This window comes from Sciurus carolinensis, chromosome 4 (assembly GCF_902686445.1).
Source record: "Sciurus carolinensis chromosome 4, mSciCar1.2, whole genome shotgun sequence".
NCBI lineage: Eukaryota > Metazoa > Chordata > Mammalia > Rodentia > Sciuridae > Sciurus > Sciurus carolinensis.
Genome location: NC_062216.1, coordinates 85,172,932 through 85,195,202, shown reverse-complemented (window position 1 = coordinate 85,195,202; position 22,271 = coordinate 85,172,932). Strand labels below are relative to the sequence as shown.

The window sequence follows — 22,271 nt, the reverse complement described above, 5'->3', positions numbered from 1 at the left end:
TTACAGTCTTATTCCTAAGGCTTCAATTGTTTTGATCATACTTTTGTGCAGGGTGAGAAATATGGATCTAATTTCATTAATCTATATGTGGATGTCCATTTTTTTCAGCCCCATTTGTTAAAAAGGTTAACTTTTCTCCAAAATATATTTTTGGCACCATTGGTAAGTGTCAGATGGCTGCAAATATGTGGACTCATCTCTGCATCCTCTATTCTGTTTTATTGGTCTTCATGTCTACTTTGATGTCAGCACCATGCTCTTTTTGCTACTCTATCTCTATTGTATAATTTGAGACTGGGTATTGTGATGCCTCCTCTATCACTTTTCGTATTTAGAATTGCTTTGGCTATTCTGGGTCTCTTATTCTTCCAAATGAATTTAAAAACATTTTTTCTAGTTCTGTGAATAAATTCATTGCTATTTTGTTGGAACTGCATTGAATATGTGCATTGCTTTTGGTAATATGGGCAATATGACCATTTTCACAATATTAATTCTCCTTATCCTTTTGGAAGAGGTCTTTCCATCTCTAAGGTCTTCAGCTTTTTCTTGCGTGTTCTATATCTTCATTGTAGAGATATTTCATCTCCTTGGTTAGGAAAATTGCCAAATATTTTATTTTATTAAGGAAATTGTGAAATGAGTGGTTTTCCTGATTTCTTTCTCAGTAGAATCACTGTAGGAGAATAGGAAAGCTGTTGATTTGAGTGTTGATCTTATATACTGCTCCTTTGCTGAATTCATTTATCAGCTCAGTAAATCTGGTAGAGTGTTTTGAATCTTCTAATTGTAGAACTATTCCATCAGCAAACAGAATTAGTTTGACTTCTTTACCAATTTGTACCTCTTGAATTTCCTTCTTTTGCTTTATTGCTTTGACTATACTATATTTTCAATAACTATATTGAATAGAAGTGCTGAGGGAGAACATCCTTGATATGTTCCTGATTTTCAAAGAAATGCTTTCTGTTTTTCTCTGTTCAGTTTGATGTTGGCTATGTGTTGTTGTATATAGCTTTTTGGGTACATTCCTTCTGTACCTAATTATTTTGGTATTTTTTTAACATAAATGAGTGCTGGATTTTTATCAAAGTCCTTTTCTGCATTTATTGAGATGATCATATGATTCTTGTTCTTCATTCTTTTAAGTTGTGAATTACATTTATTAATTTTTGTATGTTGAACCAAACTTGTATCCCTGAGAAGTACACTAGATCATAGTGTATTATCTTCTTGATGTGTTTTTGAATGTTGTTTACTAATATTATTAAGGATTTTTGCATATATGTATTTATCAGGGATATTGGTCTGTAGTTTTCTTTCCTTGATGTGTCTTTGTCTGGTTTTGGTATCAGGGTTATACTGATCTCATAGAATGTATAGTAAAATGTTCCCACCCTTTCAGTTTCATGGAATAATTTGAGATAGACTGGTATAGATTTTCTTTGATGGTCTTGTATTACTCAGCTGAGAATCCATCTTGTTCTGGGCTTTTGTTTTGGTAGTATTTTGGTTGCTAGTTCAATTTTATTAGTTGGTGGAGGTTGATTTTTGTTTTATCTGCATTTCTGGTTCAGTTTGGACAGGTAATGTGTGTGTAAAAGTTTGTCAATGTCTTCTGTATTTCCCAGTTTATTGGAAAACAAATTTACCCAATAATTTCTAATGATCTTCTGGATTTCAGATATGCCTCTTGTGTTATCTCCTCTTTAATATATATTTTGTTTATTTGCATCTTCTCTCTCTTTCTTTTAGTTAGTTTGGCTAAAGGTTTATCAATCATATTTATCTTTGCAAAGAACCAACTCTTCATTGCATTGATCCTGTGTATTGCATTTTTTTATTCTGAATTTCATTAATTTCGTCTCTCATCTTTCACTAGTTTTGGAATTAGTTTGTCCTTCCTTTTCTAAGATCTTGAGCTGGAATATAATCTTACTTATTTAGGATCTCTTTATTTTTTAATGCAGACACTCAATGCTATAAATTTTTCTCTTAAAGCTGCTTTCCTACTGTCCAAGAGATTTTGATATTTTATATCTCTGTTTTTATTGGTTTCAGAAAATTTGTTGAGTTTTTTCCCTTCATTCTTCATTCAAAAAGTATTGTTCAATCTCCATTGTGTTTATGAGATTTCTATTATTTTTCTTGATGTTGATTGCTAGTTTCATTTCATTATGGTCTGATAGGATGTATGGGATTATATCTATATCTATATCTGTATGTCATTTTTTTTTTTGAATTTGCTAAAAATTTCATCATTAGGTAGAATATGATCAGTTTTAGAAAAGGTTCCATGTGTTACAGGGAAGAAGGTAAATTGAGTTGGTTGAGATGAAATATTCTGTGATATCTATTAAGTCCATTTGATTTATAGTATTATTTAAGTTCATAATATCTTTATTGATTTTATGTTTGAATATCTTGTTAATTGGTGATAAGATTGTGTTTAAATCACCCAGTAATATTGTACTGAGGTCTATCTGGCATTTCATGTTGAGATTTATTTTTAATGTAATTAGGTGCACTGACATTTGGGTCATATATATTTATTATCCTTATATCTTCTTGTTGGATTTTTCCTTTTACCAGTATGTAGTACCCTTCTTTCTCTCTCCTGATTACTTTTTACTTGAAATCTTTTTTGTCAGATATGAGAATAGCTACTCCTGATTCATTTTGGACTCCATTTGCATGGGATATTTTTTCCATCCATTTACTTTCATCCTGGGGGTGTCTTTGTTTATGAGATGAGTCTCTTGCAAGTGGCTAATAGTTAGATCTTGTTTGTGGATTCATTCTGCTAATCTATGTCTTTAACTGGGGAGTTGAGACCATTTACATTCAGTGTTATCATGATATGTGTTTGTGATGTCTTGACATTTTGATTTGCTTGCTCTATTTAATTCTGTCTTGATTTTCATTTAGTTGATTACTCTTACAATCTTCACCTATGTCAGGACTTTAAGGGTTGTTTTTAAGTTAATCTGTATGTAGTGTATCTTTGAGTATTCTTTGTAATGCTGGCTTGGTGGTCATGAGTTCTTATAGATTATCTTTGTCATGGAAAATTTTTATTTCTTCATTGATTGACAGAAAGCTTTGATGGATATAACAATTTTTGTCAGCAGTTTTTTTTTTTTTTTTTTTTTAAGAGGTTGGAATATCTCATTCCAGGCCCTTTATTATTTGGGGTATGAGTTAGGAAATGAGAGATGAACCTTATTGATTTGCCTCTGTTTGGAACCTGGTATTTTTCTCTCATAACTTTTAATCTTCTTTCTTTATTTTCTGTTAATTATTTTGATTATGTTGTGTCTTGGAGAAGTTCCGTTCTGCTCTTTTTTGTGTGGGGTTCTGGATGCCTCCATGTTTGTTGAAACATATTTTATTTCTGATATGGGAAAAATTTTCTGTTACTATCTCACTTAAAATATTCTTAATGAATATTTAGCCTATATCTCCATGTTTCTATGACTCTCAGATTTGTACTCTTGATGCTGTCCCAGAGTTTTTGTATACTCTGAACATGGTCTTTTATTTTATTTCATTATTGCTTATAAAGTGTCTTCAGGGCCTGAATTTCTATCTACCATGCATTCCAATATGTTGGTGATGCTTTCAAGTAAATTTTCATTTTGATTCATTGTATGCTTCATTTCTACTAGTTCTGATTGGTTTCTTTTCAATGTCTCTATTTCTTTATTAAAATGGGCTTTCATCTTCTATATTTGCTCTATTGTTTCATTCCTTAGATATTCTTTTAGTTTAATATTTTAATAATCAGATTTTAATAATATTTCTCTAGAATTTCATCCACTTCCATATTTGTTGCAACCATTGTTAGAGGACTGAGAATTTGGGAGTAGTTGTTTGCTTGTTTCCTCTTGTTTTCAACTTGAAGTTGTGAAATCATTTGAGATGGATTTCCTTTCCTCTTATGTGCTTGTTCTTTTGTGTGTAAGTTATCTTTATTTTCTGGATTTTTCCTTTCATTTTGATGTATGAGTAGATGTTCAGGATTGGAACCTGAGGTCCCCTTGGTTTTTCTTCCTTGGGGCCTCCTTGTTAATATGGGGGTCTTCTCTACCCCATTATATGTACTGAAGTATTATGGAGACTCAGGAGGGGCTAGATTATATATAGGGTGAGACTCACTATCATTTGGCTTGGTTTTGGATATTACCCAGTAGCAAGATTTCTATCCTGTGAACCTAAAATGTCCCAATCACTTTCTATCTAGCCTGTTAGGGAAAGGGAATGTCAGGAATAACACTAATGTTTTCACCAGATGTACACTCATAAGATAAATGTCCAAAGCACTTGCCACCTACATAGTATTAGTGGGGTCAGCATTTACCAACTGTATCAAAAATAAAAAACTGAACCCAATCAGGCATTAGGCACCAGACATCTACTATCTACTATATCATCCAGTGTATTAATAATCACAACATGAATGGGGTAAAATTTACATAAACTGTATAATTGTTCTATTTGGTGAGATTACAGTTTCTTATGTGAAGAAACAAATAAGAAGGCAAGAGAATGAATTAGTTTTAAAAGTGAACACAGAAGAGGCATAAGATAAGGTAGCAGGTTTGACTGTAAAGAATAAGGAATAAGAAAAGAAAACTCTTGAGAAATAAAGGACTTTTTTCTGCTAAAGTAATCAAACTTGTTGGCAGAGATGGATTGTCATTTTTATATCTAGTTTTGGCTTTGTAACCCCTGGGTCAAGGGCTAGGGGATTCTTAAGTCCAACACCTTTGTGTTCCTCAATTACCTGTCAGTCCTTTCAGCTACAGGGAAAGTTGGGTATAGTAGATCTCAGCTTATAGTACCCCAGTATAGGGTGAAATAGACTTGGGAGTGAGGTGCTGACACATTGTATATTTCTGTGGTAAGGGTGGTGTAGAGTCCTAAATTAGAAGTTCAGGTAGTTGGGGTTTAGTCTTGACTGAATGTTGGAACTATATCAGTAGAATCTGATCCACAACCCCTATTGCTAGGGATATGTCAGTCTTTTCAGGACATCTGGATCTCTAGGACCTCAGGTAAAATCCACTTTTAGGGTATAGATAAAATCTCTACAGGTTTTACCCTCACCTCTATGCATATGATTTACCAGGTATCCTCCCTGGAATGCAGAGGGTCATGTGTGGCTACTAAATATATCTTCATGGTACCTTTTATGGGGTGCTTGTGACAAAGAGACCTTTCTTCTTTTAGAAGATGGTCTAGGTATAATTTTATTTGTGCCTATTTCAGTCAGTGTGGTTCAGGTACATTCTGGGAATTATAGTAAATGACTGCTAGCGACTTCTTTAAGTGTTCCCAACTCCTATCTCTGCTTGCTTCTGTGCAAGGCTTATAGATGCTTGCTGCTTGGCACTGCAACTGGTTTTCATGCCTGGGAGTGTTTCCTGCTCCTTAAGATAGCTTTCTGAACCAGTCATTCCAGATCCTACCCAGTAGCTGCTGGGGTAAGCTATTTTGGGTTGATTTTCACTGAACCTCTTTGCTCATTGACTCTGTCCATTAAAATCAGTCTTCTTCTTTAATCCACAGGTTAACTCGAGCTACATTTTTCTTTATTTTTAAATTTATTTGTCCACCTACTGCACAGTATTCTGTTCCTCCACCACTCCCTCTCCTTGGCAACCATGCTACTACCAAGATGGCGGCCAAACGGAAGCATCTCAAACACACTATTTCTTTTTATAAACTTTCTGTGTATCAATGGTTTCTTTTACTTTCCAGTATTAAGTGTCAGTGAGTTCTCTTAATCACTCACCTACTGAGGAGCAGTCTTCTCATTTCGTAAGTCTACTTCCAAGGAACTGCTGGGAAGTGTGCTCTTCCTTGAATCTGCCATCTTCTCTAAGCAAAGACTTTCTGTAAGCCAAAATTGTTATGATGAATGGGTATCAAGCCTAAAAATTATTTTCCCAGACTAAATAAAGTGGGACATATTTTTATTAGGTAGTAATCTGTTTCACATACTTGTTCAAATACAAATAATCACATATACAAAAGGAAGCACATATGAGGAATCTGATGATGTATGTAAAAGTTAACTTTAAAATAGAAATCAAACTAAGCAATTATTAATTCTATTATGTATTTATTTTAGCCAAAAAATATTGGTTTGTAGTCTAATAGCTGTCTTTGTATTCTAGTATTATAATATCTTCAACATTTGGAGAGATACATTTTTAGGTTTGAATAATTTCTTTGGAAAAGATTCTGTAGGATATATGATTGTGGAGAAATTGCTTCTTATCTCTGAGAATGTTTTCACTGCTGTTTATGCTATGACATTGCATAAAGGACCTTGAAATCAGAAGAGAGACACAGTTTAATAATCAAAATTTATTTATTCCTCTAAAGTTTCCCTGTAGATTCCTTACCTAATTCCAATATACCATGCAAATGCCTGAATGCTCACAATGTAGTTTAAAATGTTAGTGCCTTAAAAACTTGTTTTATGAAATTAGAACACCATTTTCTTCTCTGAAAGTATTATTACTATTCACTATGAATTCTCATATTTCACATAAAATTTCTAGAGGTAATTCTATCAAAAATATTTTTCTATTAGAGCTTTATTTCCTCTAATAGTGGATTAGAGGTGAAATGAATACCTTAATTCTGATAAAAATGATCCATTTGTATATAGTTTTTTGTTTTGTTGTGAATAAATAGAGAAATACACACCCCTTGATAAATATTCCCATGGGACTAACATAGCCAACACTTAAGTTCAATCATGGAATATTCTTGAATTTTTCTTTTCTGTCAGTATCTTTCTTTATGCTTTGGATTTGTTTCTTGCTTAGAAAGACTTTCCCCTCCTCAAGTTTACTTGAAAGATACTCATATAGGTGTCCAGTCGAACTTTTAAAAATTTAATTTACATGATAAGAGTTTCACTATTTCTAATTACTTTTCTGTGTGGTAGGATGTATAGACATAACATAATTTTCTAATTACTTCTAATGACATCAATACAATTTAAAGATAGCACATATTTAAAACTTTATATTCGTAATAAAATGTTTCCTCTAAACTCATTTCTTACACTAAAAATTTATTCTTTTAATGAATACGCTAATGTAGTTCTAACAAAATAATATTTAATTATTGGAAGTCTAAGGTATGATTTCATTCTAAAAGATATTTTATTTAGTTGCTACTTTACTCTGTTACTTTTTTCTACTAGCTTCTCAGTTATTTTTGTATATTTTCTTTTGTAAAGCAGATGTTCCACATTCACCTGAATTATCTTTGTTGGGATTTTAATTGGCATTACGTTTGACTTTCAGATTAATTTGGTACTAATTACAACTTAAGTATTTCTAGTCAAATTTCTCTATTATTATCTTCAGTAAGTACTAAAGAATTCTTCCATAAATATACTTTCCTTTTTAGTTTTAGTCTTTGCTGCATTCCCTTCATTCTCTCCTTCTTTCTTCTATCCTTATGTTTTCTTTTTGAATTTCCTTCCTTACTTCCAAGTGTTAAAACTTGTTGTGTTGTTGTTATTTGGTACTACTGCTTTTATGTTTATATTTTATCTTGCTACTTTAAGGAATGTTCTTCTCTATGCTCATAATGCAGATAATGTAATTAAAGAAACAACTCCCTCCATAGACAGTGAACACTTTGTCTCCTTTACCTCTAGGAGCTATTCTTACCTTCTTTGTGTTAAGAAGGACTGATAATTTTATGCTATAAAATAAAAGTGAGCATTCTCTCATCCTTTCTATAGAATCATCACTATTATCTCTCACTACTCTAATGATTCTGTAGAGATATGTTGTGAATTTTGAAAATTATACCCTTAATCCAGTTAAGAAATCTGCTTTTAGATTACAGTTTTTTTTTCTTTTTAAAGTAGTTGTTTTATTTCATGAAATGCTTTTGTGAATATGTTATGTATATAGATTTTCTTCTTGATCTTGTCAGTGGAATTGGAATATTTTACTAATATGCTGTGAAACCAACTTGAAATTCTTGAAACATGTCCTATTAGCTCACAATGCTTGATTATTTTAATACATCTCTGGTTTTGATTTGCTAATATATTTAGGATCTGGGAATCCATATTCATAAATGGCATGTATATACATGTCCCACGTATTTCATTCTTCTCTGTGTACACTATTCATGTCTGGTTAATGCTTTGATAGATATTGTGAATGAGTTGGGAAGCATTTCATCCTTTTGAGGTTCTGTAACAGTTTATGAAACAGATATTCTTTGTGCCTTGGAGATTTGGGTATGTGACTCTACTCTTCTGAATCTCAATCTTTGGTGGAGATTATTAGAAAATAATAGAAAATGAAGTTAACAGAGGAGAAGAATTGACTAAATTGGCCTCAGAGAAATAAAAACAAACAGATAAAATTATGGCATTCATGAAACCCTGATAGGTTGCTAGTGGCTCATTTTTTACTGTTATTTCCTGTCTCCCCGTGACTAAATTGTAAACTCTGTGAATACTTTTCTTGTCTGTTGACTGATGTGTGGGACCTAGAACAGTACCAGAAGCATAATAGAACTCTTAATGAGTTTGGGTCATTTAATAAGTTAAATAAAAGGGAAAAATGATTTTAGTTTGGTTGTGAATGCATGTGTCTTTAGGGTAATGTGAAAACATTTTAAGAAGCATAATGTGACTATTAGAATACTGATTAATTTGTTAGCATTCTTTATCTGTGTCTCCATATCACTCCCCCACCAGTTTTCTTTTACTTCTTTCTTTCTTTTCTCTTTTTCTTTTTTCTTTTCTTTTTATTTCTTTTTTTTTTTTTTTGCACTTTTGGTTCTTTAAATTGTGTCTACATTATTTTGTTCTCCCTATTCAGATTTATAGTTTCACACCATTCCAACAATATGTTCTTTCTTTTTTTTTTTAATGTTTATTTATTTATTAGTGGTGCTGGGGATTTGAACCCAGGGTTTTGTGTTTGCGAGGCAAGCACTCTACCAACTGAGCTATATCCCTAGCCCGTGTTCTTATTAGGGCTATTTTTTCAATCTGAATAGAGGTACAGAGGAAGAAGATCAGATGATAGAATGCTTGTCTCTTGATGGAAAATCACATATTGCTTTTAATATCAGGTATGTAATGAAGCTAAGTCTTTCCATTTTCTCAGTGAATGCACGCAACTTCCTAAAAACACTGGTCAGAAGTTCTTAAGAATAGTATTTCTCCAAATAGAAAAATAGTTCAATTCCATAGTGTATTAACTCAGCTAGATTTCCTTAGTAATAAAAAATCATATTATTTCAAATATGGGTTTGCAAGTTAAATCAAGAGAATAGTTTATTTTTAACTTTTAAATATTTGTACTAAAAGGAAAAATCAAAGTTGTTTCAACTATTACTCTGTTGAGTTCACAAATTGTCAAATCTTCACTTGCTGTTTTTTTACAAGGTATGTTTCTTTTTTTGGAATAAACACACCTCTCCAATTTCTGATTACTTTTTCTCATCTCTCTTCTGTGGGTTCTGCTCATGTTTCAAGTTTACAAGCTTTTTGAAGACTTTTCTATCTGCTTCATTGCTTTCCCCAGTCCTTAAAGTCCTATTTTATTTAGAAACATTATTGATTATAATTCTAATTAATTTCATATTTCTCTTAGTAGGCTTTAATCTGCATCATGGTATAAACTTCACTACTTAACCAATGATCTTTAAATCATGTGTTTAAATTATAGTGGCAATTTAGAAATATAACATAAATTCATTTAAAATACTATATAAATATTCCTGCCATCAAATTGGCTTACAAATAGCATTCCTTTGTCTGACCCTTAATATTAGTACAGGCTGAATTCTATTTGTTGTAGCATTTCTAAATATATAATGGTGAAGAATAACAGGAAGAAAGCAATGGACACTGAATAGTATAGAAAATTAACAAAAAGAGGTATGAAAGAGTCATTATGTTGCATGTTAAATATACCTCTTTACTGCATAGCAGGACTGAATTATGCCAGAGTTCCTCCTTTTTCTTTTCCTCCAACTTTTCTTTCATTTTTTTCCTTTTTCCCCCCTAATTCCAAAGTAATCCAGGAGGAAGTATGACAGTTTCTATTATTGCTTTCAATAACATGAAATTGATTGTTTTATTCTTTTCTAGGAATCTTACTGTTATCTATTGTCATAACATATTTTATAAAGAGAAATTACGCACTAAAGAAGACATTGGAAAGCCAAAACATGGTGGCATCCATTTTCTCCTAGAATATATTATATAATCAAAAAATGTGGCCCGGGTATTCATTCACATTGCTATCAAAAATAGACTGAGAAAACCTGGAGTTATCCTTTTCCTACTCTCATTTCTTTTAGTGACTGAGTTAACTCATTTCCCCTTGTCTGTCACAGGAGAAAGGCTAGAAGATTTAATAATGAAACAAATAAAACTGATCCAATCAATAGAAGTTTATAAGATGTTGTCTATCCTTTAAAAACTTTCCAAACGAAAGATAATTTTTCTGGGTCCTAGGAGAATGGTAGATTCCATGTTCACAAAATGGAGAGTTTGGAGCAAAGCTTCTGCTAAAAATGCATAACTATTGCTATAATAAAACTTAGTCTCTAAATAGTAACTCCAACTTTTTTAAAAAAATGAAATATGTTGAAAACTACTGGAGGAAAACATTTTTAAAGTTATAATTAGATGATAGGAATATGGGGTGGAGTTGTTCTTAGAAAAATGAGAGCAGCAATAAAAAGAAAGTATGCTTGACTCAAGTCAGCATAGTTTCAGAAGACTAGACTGATCAGAAAGAGTAGAAAAGCAAGATGAATGAAATTAAGCTTTCTGTCTTGGGTGGTGAAGGCACAGGCAAGTCTGGTGAGTGGGGATATCTTCTGTGGTATGAGGTAGAGTGCAAAATGAGAAACATTGATGGGTTCAATCATAACCTTTTATTAATAACTACATAAATAATAACTTATTTAATCTGTGGGATGATAAGCAAATTATTGTCTGCAGGAGTTTTTAATGTTATAGACAAGTAATTTTATATTTATAAAATATGTAGTCATATGTAGCAAGATAAATGTTTGAACTATTAATTAGTTTCTCCATCGCTATCCCACTTACATCTAACTCTAGTATACCTGCCCCTACACCCACCTGTGGTTAAGCAGTGGCTTTGAAGAAAACCCTTCTTCTCTGAGACTAAGGATGAACAGAGATGCATAGAGACACATGGTTTGTGTTTAAAATGCAGGCTTGTTGATGTAAAAGAACTTGGGAGGGAAATGGCCTTGTGGAGAACCTGAACTAAGCTACATGTGCCTTATTTTTTGTAAGCCCTGGTTCGATTTCATTTTGCTTTGCTTTGGTTTTGTCTGTATTTGAATGGCAATGAGAATGTCACCAACAAATCCACATGAGCCTAATAAAGTGGCCAGACCTCAGAAGCTGAGATGTGATAAACAGATACCACAGATCCTTTTGCTATTTCCAGGATTGAAAAATCCCTATATCCATAAATAACAGCAAATGCTTGATAACATCATTATTTTTAAAGTCTTTTATTTTGTTTTTCTGTTTGTAATTATACCTAAAAGTGGGGTCATTGTGATGTATTTACTCTTACATACAGTATCTTGGAGCCAGACTTAATTTGATAGAGGAAAATAAAGAATGCAATAGTCTACATTTCAAATGTAATGAGAAATGTGTTTATATTATAAAACATAGGTTGCCTTATGTGTTTTATTCATGAATTAACTATAGTATTTTAAATATATAGTGATCTAAGATCTTATTTTTCTATTTACATGTTAGGTTTGTACCATGCAAATATTGGTGACCCATTTAGACCAGAATTTAGTACAATTTTAAGTTCTTCATTACATTAATGCACGGCAATTTTTGAGGTCAAAGATAAAATTTTAGTATGTATTAAATTATCTGTATCCTAAAATGTAGCAATCCTTAAACCTAGCTTTATTTATTTATTTATTTATTTTGTAGCCCTTACAGTAAGATTTCTTACTAAGCGATTCATTGGAGAATATGCTTCTAATTTTGGTAAGTCATTACTGAAGACTTTTCTTATCTTAAAATTTCAACATCATAAATATTCCCCAACTAGAGAAGCATTTTGGTAGAACCTGCCACTATTATATTTATTAATCAGCTATTAACTTACAGATTTTTGTAAGAAATGCCAAAATAGGTACTTGAATTGAATGTTCTTTTATGATAAAATTCACCCTATTTTATGATGAATTAGCATCATTCATTTCAAAGTCCATAAGTAGACAAAACATTAAATTTGTGATACTCCTCCCAAATACTGTATAATATTGTTGTAAAATATGGAATACTTGATAATTAATCAACATCTATTAAAGATAAAAACAAACTGAAGCTAATAAAAGCAACTGCAAAATAAAGCCTTTTGTTATTTAAAAGTCATGTATAAATAATAAGAAAATTATGCCCTGATTAAAGATATGTTATTTTCTACATTATTTATAAATTTCAGAAAAATTCTAAAGCAGGGATATCAGGGCATCTTAGTATACTCTTAGGATCCTTGCACTAATTCTAATTTGTGAATTTTTATCATAATTAGCATGACACATGGCATGGGGTATATCATAGCACAAAAAGTGAGTAATTTTATCCCAATTAAGTAATTTTTGCCCAGCAATATATCAATATAATGGTGTTAATATCTTATTTGATCAAAGGTATGGAAATAATTTTTTTAAATTTTAACAACAGTAACAATTGTAGTAAATATGAGATATAGGAGAAAGGGCAATGTTTTTTTTTTTTCATTCAGTATTGTTATTTAGAGTAAGAATAGTTAAAGATTGCAAGTGTGTAATTCTACAAGAAACAGAAATAAATGTTCGACTTTTATTCCTGAGGTGGCACTGTTTGAGTATTTCAAAAATAACTTTGAAATACTGTGTTGTGCACATGTATCCAACACAGTATTTCAGTCCATATGACATTGTGAACATTTAGGGCAAGTGCTTGAAAACTGATTATAAAAAGAAGAAGTATATAAAAAGAGAAATTTCCAGTGTTTATTTCTGGGGGCAAACAACCTCAACCACAAAGGTCAGCAGCCCACAAGGTAGGACTCACACATGAGAAAAGCCTTCAGAACTAAAAATGAATCTAAACATAAATAAAATAATAAATATCCAAATAACAATAGCAGCAGTAACAGAGACCTTCACCTTAATGCTTTGTATAATCTAGTTATATAAACAAATGAAATGTTTACACATTTCTGACTGTTACATCTCAATGAAAAATACAAGACCTGGAGACATTTTGAAAAGATAAGCAAGTGATCCAAAGGTCACCCACTCTATGGGAACAAGCTAGCAAGAACAACTCCATCCTATAAATGAAGGCCAGAAGGGAGAAAATAATATTTTTTTAACCAAGATTTGACTACTCTTGTCAGCAGTTTTTGAGATTTGAGATTGGAGTTTTAAAATGTCTAGGAGATTTTATGGTTTATAGTCAATAGTAAATCTATGAAGCTTAGAATAAACTCTGAAAACAATTTAAGATTTAATGGAACTATAATAAATTTTGTTTAATTTAACCTGGAAGGATTTTAAAAGTTAGCTTTAACTCTTTGGGGAGACATTAGCTCCCCAGATATCTGCTATAGCTTTCTATTATGTGTTACAGAATATTTGCCAGCATGGATCATGATTTTGTGTTAGTATTATATTATTTTGTAGAGAAATAGTTCTTTTATAAAAATGGTCATGGAAATAAATTAATTCATCAATTATTATTCATTGAGCACCTACCATGTCCCATGTACTCTTCCAGGTAGACAGGTTACAACAGTGAATAAAAATGACAAATAGATACTCCCTCATGGAGCTTATAATTCTGACAGAAGGATCTGTTAATCCTGGTAAAGAAACAATTAGAAATAAATTATGTTATGATGACAAATGCTATTAAAAAATAAAAAAAAGAGAGAGGCACTAATATTGTCATAGCTATTTAAAATATGAAGGTCATCACAGATCTTCCTGGGAAAATGATACTGAAACAAACACAGTGAAGATAGAACCATGAAGATTTCTGGTGGATTATATTGCAATCAGAAGAAAGAATAATTAACAAAGTTCTGAGGAAGAACATTTCTGAAAAAATCTGAAGAATGGTATGAAGTTTAGTGCAGATGGAGTGGAGAGAATATAATAACAAGAGAGCTTCTGAAGTCACAGAGGTAATGGGGGTTAGATAATGAGGAACAGTCTTAGGCCTTAGAAAAGTTTTGGTTCAACCATGTGAGATGGGAAATGATCAAAGCAATTTGATTACCTAAGTATCTGATCCTACTAAAAGGTTCACTTTTGTTTTTGCATTGAGAATCAACTAGGGACAGGCGGGGGTTAGGGACTGGAAGAAAATAAATAAATTAGGATATTTTGTAATGATCTAGATAAGAGATAATGGTGACTTAGACTAGAGTATTAACAGTGGAGGTAGTAAAATGCAGAAAATTAAAAATATATTTTGAAGGTAGAATAAAAATTAATTTTTAACAGAATGGACATGGGCACAAGAGAAAGAATCATGGAAGATCTTAAAGCTTTTTTCTGAAAAGTTCAGTTTATGGATATAACACTTAATAAAATGGAAATCTGGAAGATGCAGTCTTTGCAGAAATATCAGAGGTTCAATTTAAGTGTGTTAAGGTTCAGTTTAAGTGATGTCTACCAGACATATAAATGGATATGTCCAATAGCAAGTAGTTCAGGGAAGTTCTAGAGTTCAGAGAAGTCTGGGTTATAGATATAGGCTAGGTTAATTAATTCTGTTTAATTAGTTGGCATGTACAATCATGTAATTGGATGAGATTAGCAAAGCCGGTAAGAGAAGCGTCCATGAACTGGAACTAAGTTTGGAGTTGGGAGGAAAATCAAAAGTTTAAGATGGAGTAACAGGGAATAAATAAAACAGGAGAGTATGTGTATTTGAGGTCATGTGAAGACAATATTTTAGGGAGATAGGAGTGACCAACTGTATTACTGATGCTAGTAGAGCAAATCAGATGAAGATACAAACTGACCATTGATTTTTGAAACATTTAAGTTAGAAAAAAATTAAGCATATCTATAAGATGTTGATAATGAAATAATAGGAAAAATGTCATGATACAGGAAGAGAGAGTTACTGAAGCTGGGTTTTTAAGCAAGTGAAAGGAAGTCATGACTATCTGAGTACATAGAGTGTCCATAGTAGAAACACAAATATTTCATCCACAGTAAGGCAGGTAGGTAAACAGACATAGGGTGAAATTCACACGTAAGAAATGTACCTGAGTAAATACAGCATGTGCATGGTTTGGGTCATTAGCAATGAATAAAAGCTACTACACTACTCCCCTAAAATATAACTGGTTGAGTTTGACAGACTATGATCAGGAGAGCGGACTTTTTATTCTGGAGCTTTTCCATTCCAACAATACCTATACATATTTTTGCAGAGTCTATCTATAATAAGCATTTGTGTTTGGAAGGGAAGCAACTGAATCTGGAAATATATGACCCTTGTTCTCAAGTAAGTAAAACAAAACCCTATTTTCTCTCCTTGTTTTAATTATGAGTTCAAGTTTCAATCAGGGTACATGAAACATTGTCAGTGTTAATATGAAGTTTCTTCTCAGTTTTAATTATTAAAAATGTTAAGAGAATACTTTGTTATAAATTCCATTTTCTGGCTTTTCTAAAAATTTATGTCAAAAATTATCACATCACAGATATCTTTAAAATAGAAAGGGTACATTGCATTCATAACATATTTCTGTCAGGTCATATTGCAACTGTCAGTTTCACAGTTTTTCAGTTCAGTTAGTATTTCCACTGAGTTGTATTTGTAAGTAACCTGGTTTAAATGAGCATAAGTAAGACATTTTGAGTGTAGACCTCTTTGACCATTCAAAATACTAAATAGTTAAAATAGGATTATATAAGTGAGAAAAAGAGTAAATAAAGTGTTGAGAGAGAAGAAACTTTCAGTTGTCTGTGCTTTCAAAACAACTCCATATTTTTTTAGGTAAGTAAAAATTGCCTTAAATATTTTTAACTACAGTTTGCCAGTATTTTGTTTTTAGGAATTTAAATTTAGTAACCCCAAATCAAGATGCTCCACTTACAAATCCAAATGAAAAATATCTTTTCAAAAAAATGTGTGGGTATCAATTTAAAAAGCATATAAAAATATCAATTTTTCAGAAAAAGTAAGCATATTTTCTTATTGAATAATTATAAAATGAGATAGCTGTATCTTTATTATAAAGTCTTATTATATTTTCAATTTCAATCACTTTTAATCAAAGAAAGAGAATGATAAGAAAGAAATAAACAAGAAAGTGCATTTTAGAAAATATCAATTTGGGGCTTTATTGAGGTCTCTTCCAGGTGAAATGGGTCTCCATCAATTAACTGAGTATAAAGTAGGAGTGTTCAATCTCAATACTTTCAATGTGTTTGCTTTACTTTCAGTTGCAGAAAGCAAAATTCTCCCTCACAAGTGAACTTCACTGGGCAGATGGGTTTGTTATTGTGTATGACATCAGTGACAGATCTTCATTTGCTTTTGCAAAAGCACTTATCTACAGAATTCGGGAGCCACAAGCTAGTCATTGTAAAAGGTATGGTATTTCATTTCCTTCTTCTTTCTTTTGAGTAAATCATCATATGGCTGTAAGCATCATTAGGAAGAATTTAATACAGCCTTCCAATTACAAAATTTAACCACCCTGAACAATTCACCTTCCCATTCCACAGGAGTTACACATGTAGTAAAAGGAATAAGATGAGAATGCTTTATATCCTGGCTGACATAAACAGTTACTTGCCCTGAGTAAATGGCCATTTTACAAGACAGCTTCTATTGTTAACATGACACTCACTTGCAAAATAATGGTCCTCTGTACACAAGAGAGTTCGCTTTTCAACCTTTCCTTTTCATTTTCACAAAAAATGTTAAGGGTACTAAATAAATCCCGATTTATTACATTTGGCATTCTGTGAAATCCAATTCCTGGTTATTGGGTTGTTCAATCTTTCACAGCAAATAGACTGAATAATCAAACCATTTGCAAATTCTAAAAATGAGAATACAGTTTTCTTCATTTCACTTTCTAAAATAAAAAGCTGGTTAACAATTCTCCATTGTAATTGTCCTGACACACAGAACTATGAAGGAACAGATAACTGGTCCTTAAAGAATTGTTGTGTTGGTGGATATAAGCTTAGGCATCTGAACATCATATTTTAGTTCTTTCTATTTTTTATTGTAAATTTTAGCCTTTCTCATTTGAGGTATTTTCATTTAACACGTGAATGTAAGTAATCTTTGTACTCTTAGCCAGTTTTGCCCTCACAGTCCAAAATAATGTTCTAAAATGTTAAGTATAAAAAGTACAGTATTATTACTGCAAATTGATAAAAGTGTCTAATAGATCTATTTAAACTGCCCCACTAGCAAGGAAACCATGGGTCAGTAATTGATGAAGGGCATGCACATCCCTGAAGCCAGTTCATGTGCATTCTGCCTACCATTTGATTTACCTTAGGTAAACCACTTCAATCTGGAGAGCTCATTTATCTGATCTTATAGCTGATGACATCATAGTAGAAACAGAGGATGTGATTTTACTAAGGTGCCTGATAGCCCTGATTTCCTATAACATTACTGACTTTTTAGAATTGAAGCATGTATTTTCTTATATTTGGGCACTATACATAGGTAGTGTGTAAAATAAAATTCTTTTTATACCCTTTCAAAGCAAGGTAATCACTCAAGAACACTTAAAGTCATACTTAATATATAAAAACCTATTTTGACATTTTTACAGCAATCTTGTCAATTTATTGACTAAATAATTTCTGGAGTATTTCCAGTTCTTGATCGTAAGAAAAGCCAGAAGAGCAAAATATGGAATTCTTGTAAAATTACCTCTGATATTTGTGGTTCATCTTTCAAATACTTTCACCTATTGTTCCTCATTTACCCTTTACAATCATTCCATGAACTGGACTAAAGAAGATATTAATGCCCCTAAAAGGTCACCACATACAGAGCATCTTTCCTCACTGCCCATAGGCATATGAATGAACCCAACCTCAGTGGAAAATGGTGTCAAAAAGAATTAGAGACTGTCCATATTTACCCATTTCTTCCTTCTGCCATTTTAAGGCTAGTGGTTTTTTGTAATTTTTCACCAAACTTTCCACTTATATTATTTCACCATGTCAAAGAAGAATTATTGTATTTGCATGAAGACATTTATCTTAACAAAGGGCATTTTTAAATAGAAAAGTTGAATTTGTAAGTTACTTATTGTCAATAGAGCATAAGCAAGATATATGAGATTAAATTTTTTTTCTAGAACATGTTTTAATGGATATTAACAAAGAAAAAACTGCAGTGAGTACAGAGTAATATTTTTGTTTAAGAAAACATCCAAATTAACTGTTCGATTCCAGTAACTGTCGAAGTAGAGACATTTGTTCATTCTCTTCTTGCAAATAATAATAAATATAAAAAATAATAGTAAGCATCTTTCATTGCCTGGAACTGTGGTAGGGTGTTTTTATATACATTATTTCATTTAATCTGTATGAGAAGTCTCTGTGATGAGGACTATTTTTTATATGTAAAAAAAACCAGAAATTGGGAAAAATACCAATACCAATATAATACCAAGTTAGTAATCAGATCCAGAATCCAAGAATAAGTTTGTTACTTCAGATCCTAAACTTTGACATTGTTGCTTTTGTGTTATTTACTACATTCTATATAAAATGATTTTGTAAGTAAATGGTGACATATTTTACTGCATAACCACTGAAGATTATATGCCAATTTTTTTTTTTTTTTGCAAAACTGTGGGATGTGACCATTATGTGAAGCTTTTAAAAAAATGTGCTACTATTATTTAAAAATAATTTATTAGTAAACTGGTTTTGGTACAAGAATAGTATGTATTAAATACTTGTGAATACATTAATGCATGGAGATGATTTATGGTGAACTATTGTATGTGTCCACCATAGCCACATGTCACTATAAATGTACATACACAATAATTCTTCTTCTTTGACTTGAATTATTTGGCTATGAACCTCTTTGTTATAAAGAAGAGTCATTGAAAACAATTTTGCCAAAATTGCATGTCTATATTCAGAGTTGTGGAACCAGCAGTGCTTTTGGTTGGCAATAAGCAAGACCTCTGCCATGTACGCGAGGTTGGCTGGGAAGAAGGACAGAAGTTGGCACTGGATAACCGATGCCAATTCTGTGAACTGTCTGCCGCAGAGCAGTCTCTGGAGGTAGAAATGATGTTCATCAGAATTATCAAGGACATTCTGACAAACTTCAAGCTCAAAGAAAAGAGAAGATCCAGTGGATCAAAGTCAATGGCCAAATTAATCAATAACGTATTTGGAAAGAGAAGAAAATCTGTTTAGCAACCACATAATCCTAAGGGATTTATTATATTATATCAGTTTCAAACATTCACATGATAATTAAATCTACCTGTTTGCAATTTTTGAAAAAGAAATTTGTTAGTGATATGAAATGATTGAACATGAACCAAACTGCATTTTCAAATGTGTAATTTGATTAATTGTAGCTGGTTCATGTTGCTTCACACATAACCTTTCATTTGTTGCACAAAATAGGACTCACTGCAATCTATGGTGCCTTGCCAAGTAAACTCTGCTTATGTAATTTTATTGTGCTACCATCCCATAGTCTGTGGTTTAACTTTATTTTATTTAGTTCTTTGAAATAAATGAACAATTATCTTCATAGAGTTAATATAAGGTGTGATTTATCAATTTGTGAAAGTTCCCCATCTATGTAATAGGAAGTATGAATTTACTTTTGAAATGTCTTTACAATTATGTAGTAAGTTACATGACCTTTCATGTATTTAGATTAAAATATAACTTAAAGACTTAAGATGTTAAAATCTTTACCCATAAATAAATATTTTATGATTAATCTGATGGAGAAACAGTCTACCTTTTCTTGTATGCCATCTTAAAAAGGACATTTCTCACTATAGCTAAGATCCCTTTTAGATTAAAAAAATAGTTCATTTTTGTTTATTTACAAACCCATATATTATAGTGAAAAAACAAGTAAAAACTGGTTGGTGAATAAGTAACCTTGAAGGCTTTGTTGACCTGAAAGAAATGTTTTTCTGTTAGACTTTGGGTCTTATTAGATTACTTTGACTACCTTCTCCTTCCAAAGAAAATGTTCTACCATTAGACCACAATACCACTGCTGCTGACCTTGCTTGGTTTCACACTTGACATCTCTCAAATTAAAGGCTGTAATCCAAACTTTGGCCAAGTGTTGAGAATCAAGGTTAGGTCCCAGACATGTTTAAAAGGGAACTACAAGCAACACTGCACATACATTTGCTTAATAAATACCAGTGAGAATCTGAGGAAGATGGAAGAAGATCTTGCATAAAAGTAGTGGACAGGACTGAGAAAAGCATTAACACAGACTGTCAGACTATAGAAGAAAATTCATTAACATGGGCTCACCATGAGTCATAATTCAACATTTTAGGAATGACACTTAGAGCTGTTCTATATAGCTTTGCTGTTTCTTGGCAATCTGATCTTGATGTTACCCTGAAGGAAAATGTAGTGGAAAAACAGAATCCTGTGGAAGTATATAACACAAGTTCTGAATGTTCATAAAAATGGAGGGGACTGTTATTGTAGATTGGATCCCAAACCTACCATTTGATTATTTTTACTGTGAGAATTCAGGGGCACTTTCTCTACTTAGGAAATAAGGAATGTACTGGGGAGGGGGAACAGAAAACTGTGAGAATGGGGTGACTGCTCTATGGGTCTGAGGAAACAGAAGATCAGTGTGGTTGTTCCCTCAGAGGAGGCTGCCATTGAACTGTGCTCCTCAATATCAAAGGAGATTCTAGAATCTTTGCATAGCATATTCTGGATATCTGGATTTCACCTGCTCCCATTATCTTCCCACCCAGTCCCCAAACAAATGATATCATACTGTGGTTGACTCTGTTTCAGATACTGACTGGCTCCATACTTAGAAGTGATGTACTCACTGATTTTGAAAGAAAGGCTATATTGCGGACCTATAGATTGCTTTCATTTGTACCACTATGGTCAATATTGTCGTGTGTACATTAAATAAGCACAGAAATAGTCAAGAAAAAAGACAGGTTGATATTTTCTGGCCATGCTATCCTTTCCATCTGATTAAGTGATCTATCCCTGGTAGTTGCTCTTTGAAGGCCATTGCATTATATACAAATATGTGTGTATTTTATGTCCTTTCTGAGTGATCTGTCCATATGCCTTTTCTCAGACCTTATCACTGATCATCCAGTTTACCTCTTATAGACCTCTGACCAAGTGGCAAAACTATTAATCATTACCTGGAAATTGGTGTACTACATGTACTTTCCTAATAAGCAAGGTGAAAGACAAAATATACTGCTTGAAATTCTGCCAACTGGGATAATTCCTTCTGCTGATGTGTGTCATGGTTATCTCTGTGTAGGACCATAATGAGGAACAGTCCTCTCTTGGTTGGCACTAAAGTATTGAGTTGAAAGTGAGGAAGACTCCCTGTGAACTAGTGATATTCATTACCATGTAAATGAAAAACAAATGTCTATTGTGTAGTCATCCTAGCAATTCAAGAAGAATATTTTTGGTTGGCAATATAAATAGGAATTTTATTAATCTTTTATGCTTTGCTATTGACACTACATAAGTACCTACGCATACATATATACTATATTGATACCATATATGCATTAAGTTAGTATAAGGAGTTATATTTCTTTTGTTGTTTGCTCGTGTTCTTCTGGTAGTCTCATTTTTAGAGATCCAGTCTTCATTCCTTTGATCACTTTTATTTCAGTTAAAAATTCTTTGGGGATTTTTTTTTTGCCTTAAAAAATAATGTTTTTATCCCTGTTACATGTAGGAACTCTAATGTTCAATAGTATTCAAATTATTTAATAGACTATTTCATGCATTTTATCTATGATATTCAGAGTACAAAATTTCAATGTATGTATGTATAATACTTTTATTTTGCATTTAGAAATTTTATTTATCATATTCTGATTTTTCTAGCAAGATGAGCTGCAATGACACACCTCATTATCAGGAGCCTACAGAACAATAATAAGAACAAGAATGAGTATTTTTCA

The 22,271-nt window shown here is 32.1% G+C and overlaps 1 protein-coding gene across 1 annotated transcript; it reads left to right on the top strand.

Annotated features, from left to right (window-relative positions):
- The first annotated feature begins 10,780 nt into the window (after positions 1-10,780).
- Rergl (RERG like) lies at positions 10,781-19,957 on the top strand. The gene is made up of 5 exons (XM_047551070.1): positions 10,781-10,873; positions 12,008-12,064; positions 15,519-15,592; positions 16,537-16,685; positions 19,227-19,957. Exons 1-5 carry the CDS (start codon positions 10,822-10,824, stop codon positions 19,507-19,509), a joined length of 615 nt encoding a protein of 204 aa, XP_047407026.1. The 5' UTR covers positions 10,781-10,821; the 3' UTR covers positions 19,510-19,957.
- The last annotated feature ends 2,314 nt before the right edge of the window (positions 19,958-22,271 follow it).

Coding starts and splice junctions, on each gene's coding strand:
- Rergl (XM_047551070.1), top strand. CDS start 10,822: ATGAATGAAATTAAGCTTTCTGTCTTGGGTGGTGAAGGCACAGGCAAG. Junction 10,874..12,007: donor TGAAGGCACAGGCAAGTCTG/GTGAGTGGGGAT, acceptor TTTATTTTGTAG/CCCTTACAGTAAGATTTCTT. Junction 15,593..16,536: donor TATATGACCCTTGTTCTCAA/GTAAGTAAAACA, acceptor CTTTACTTTCAG/TTGCAGAAAGCAAAATTCTC.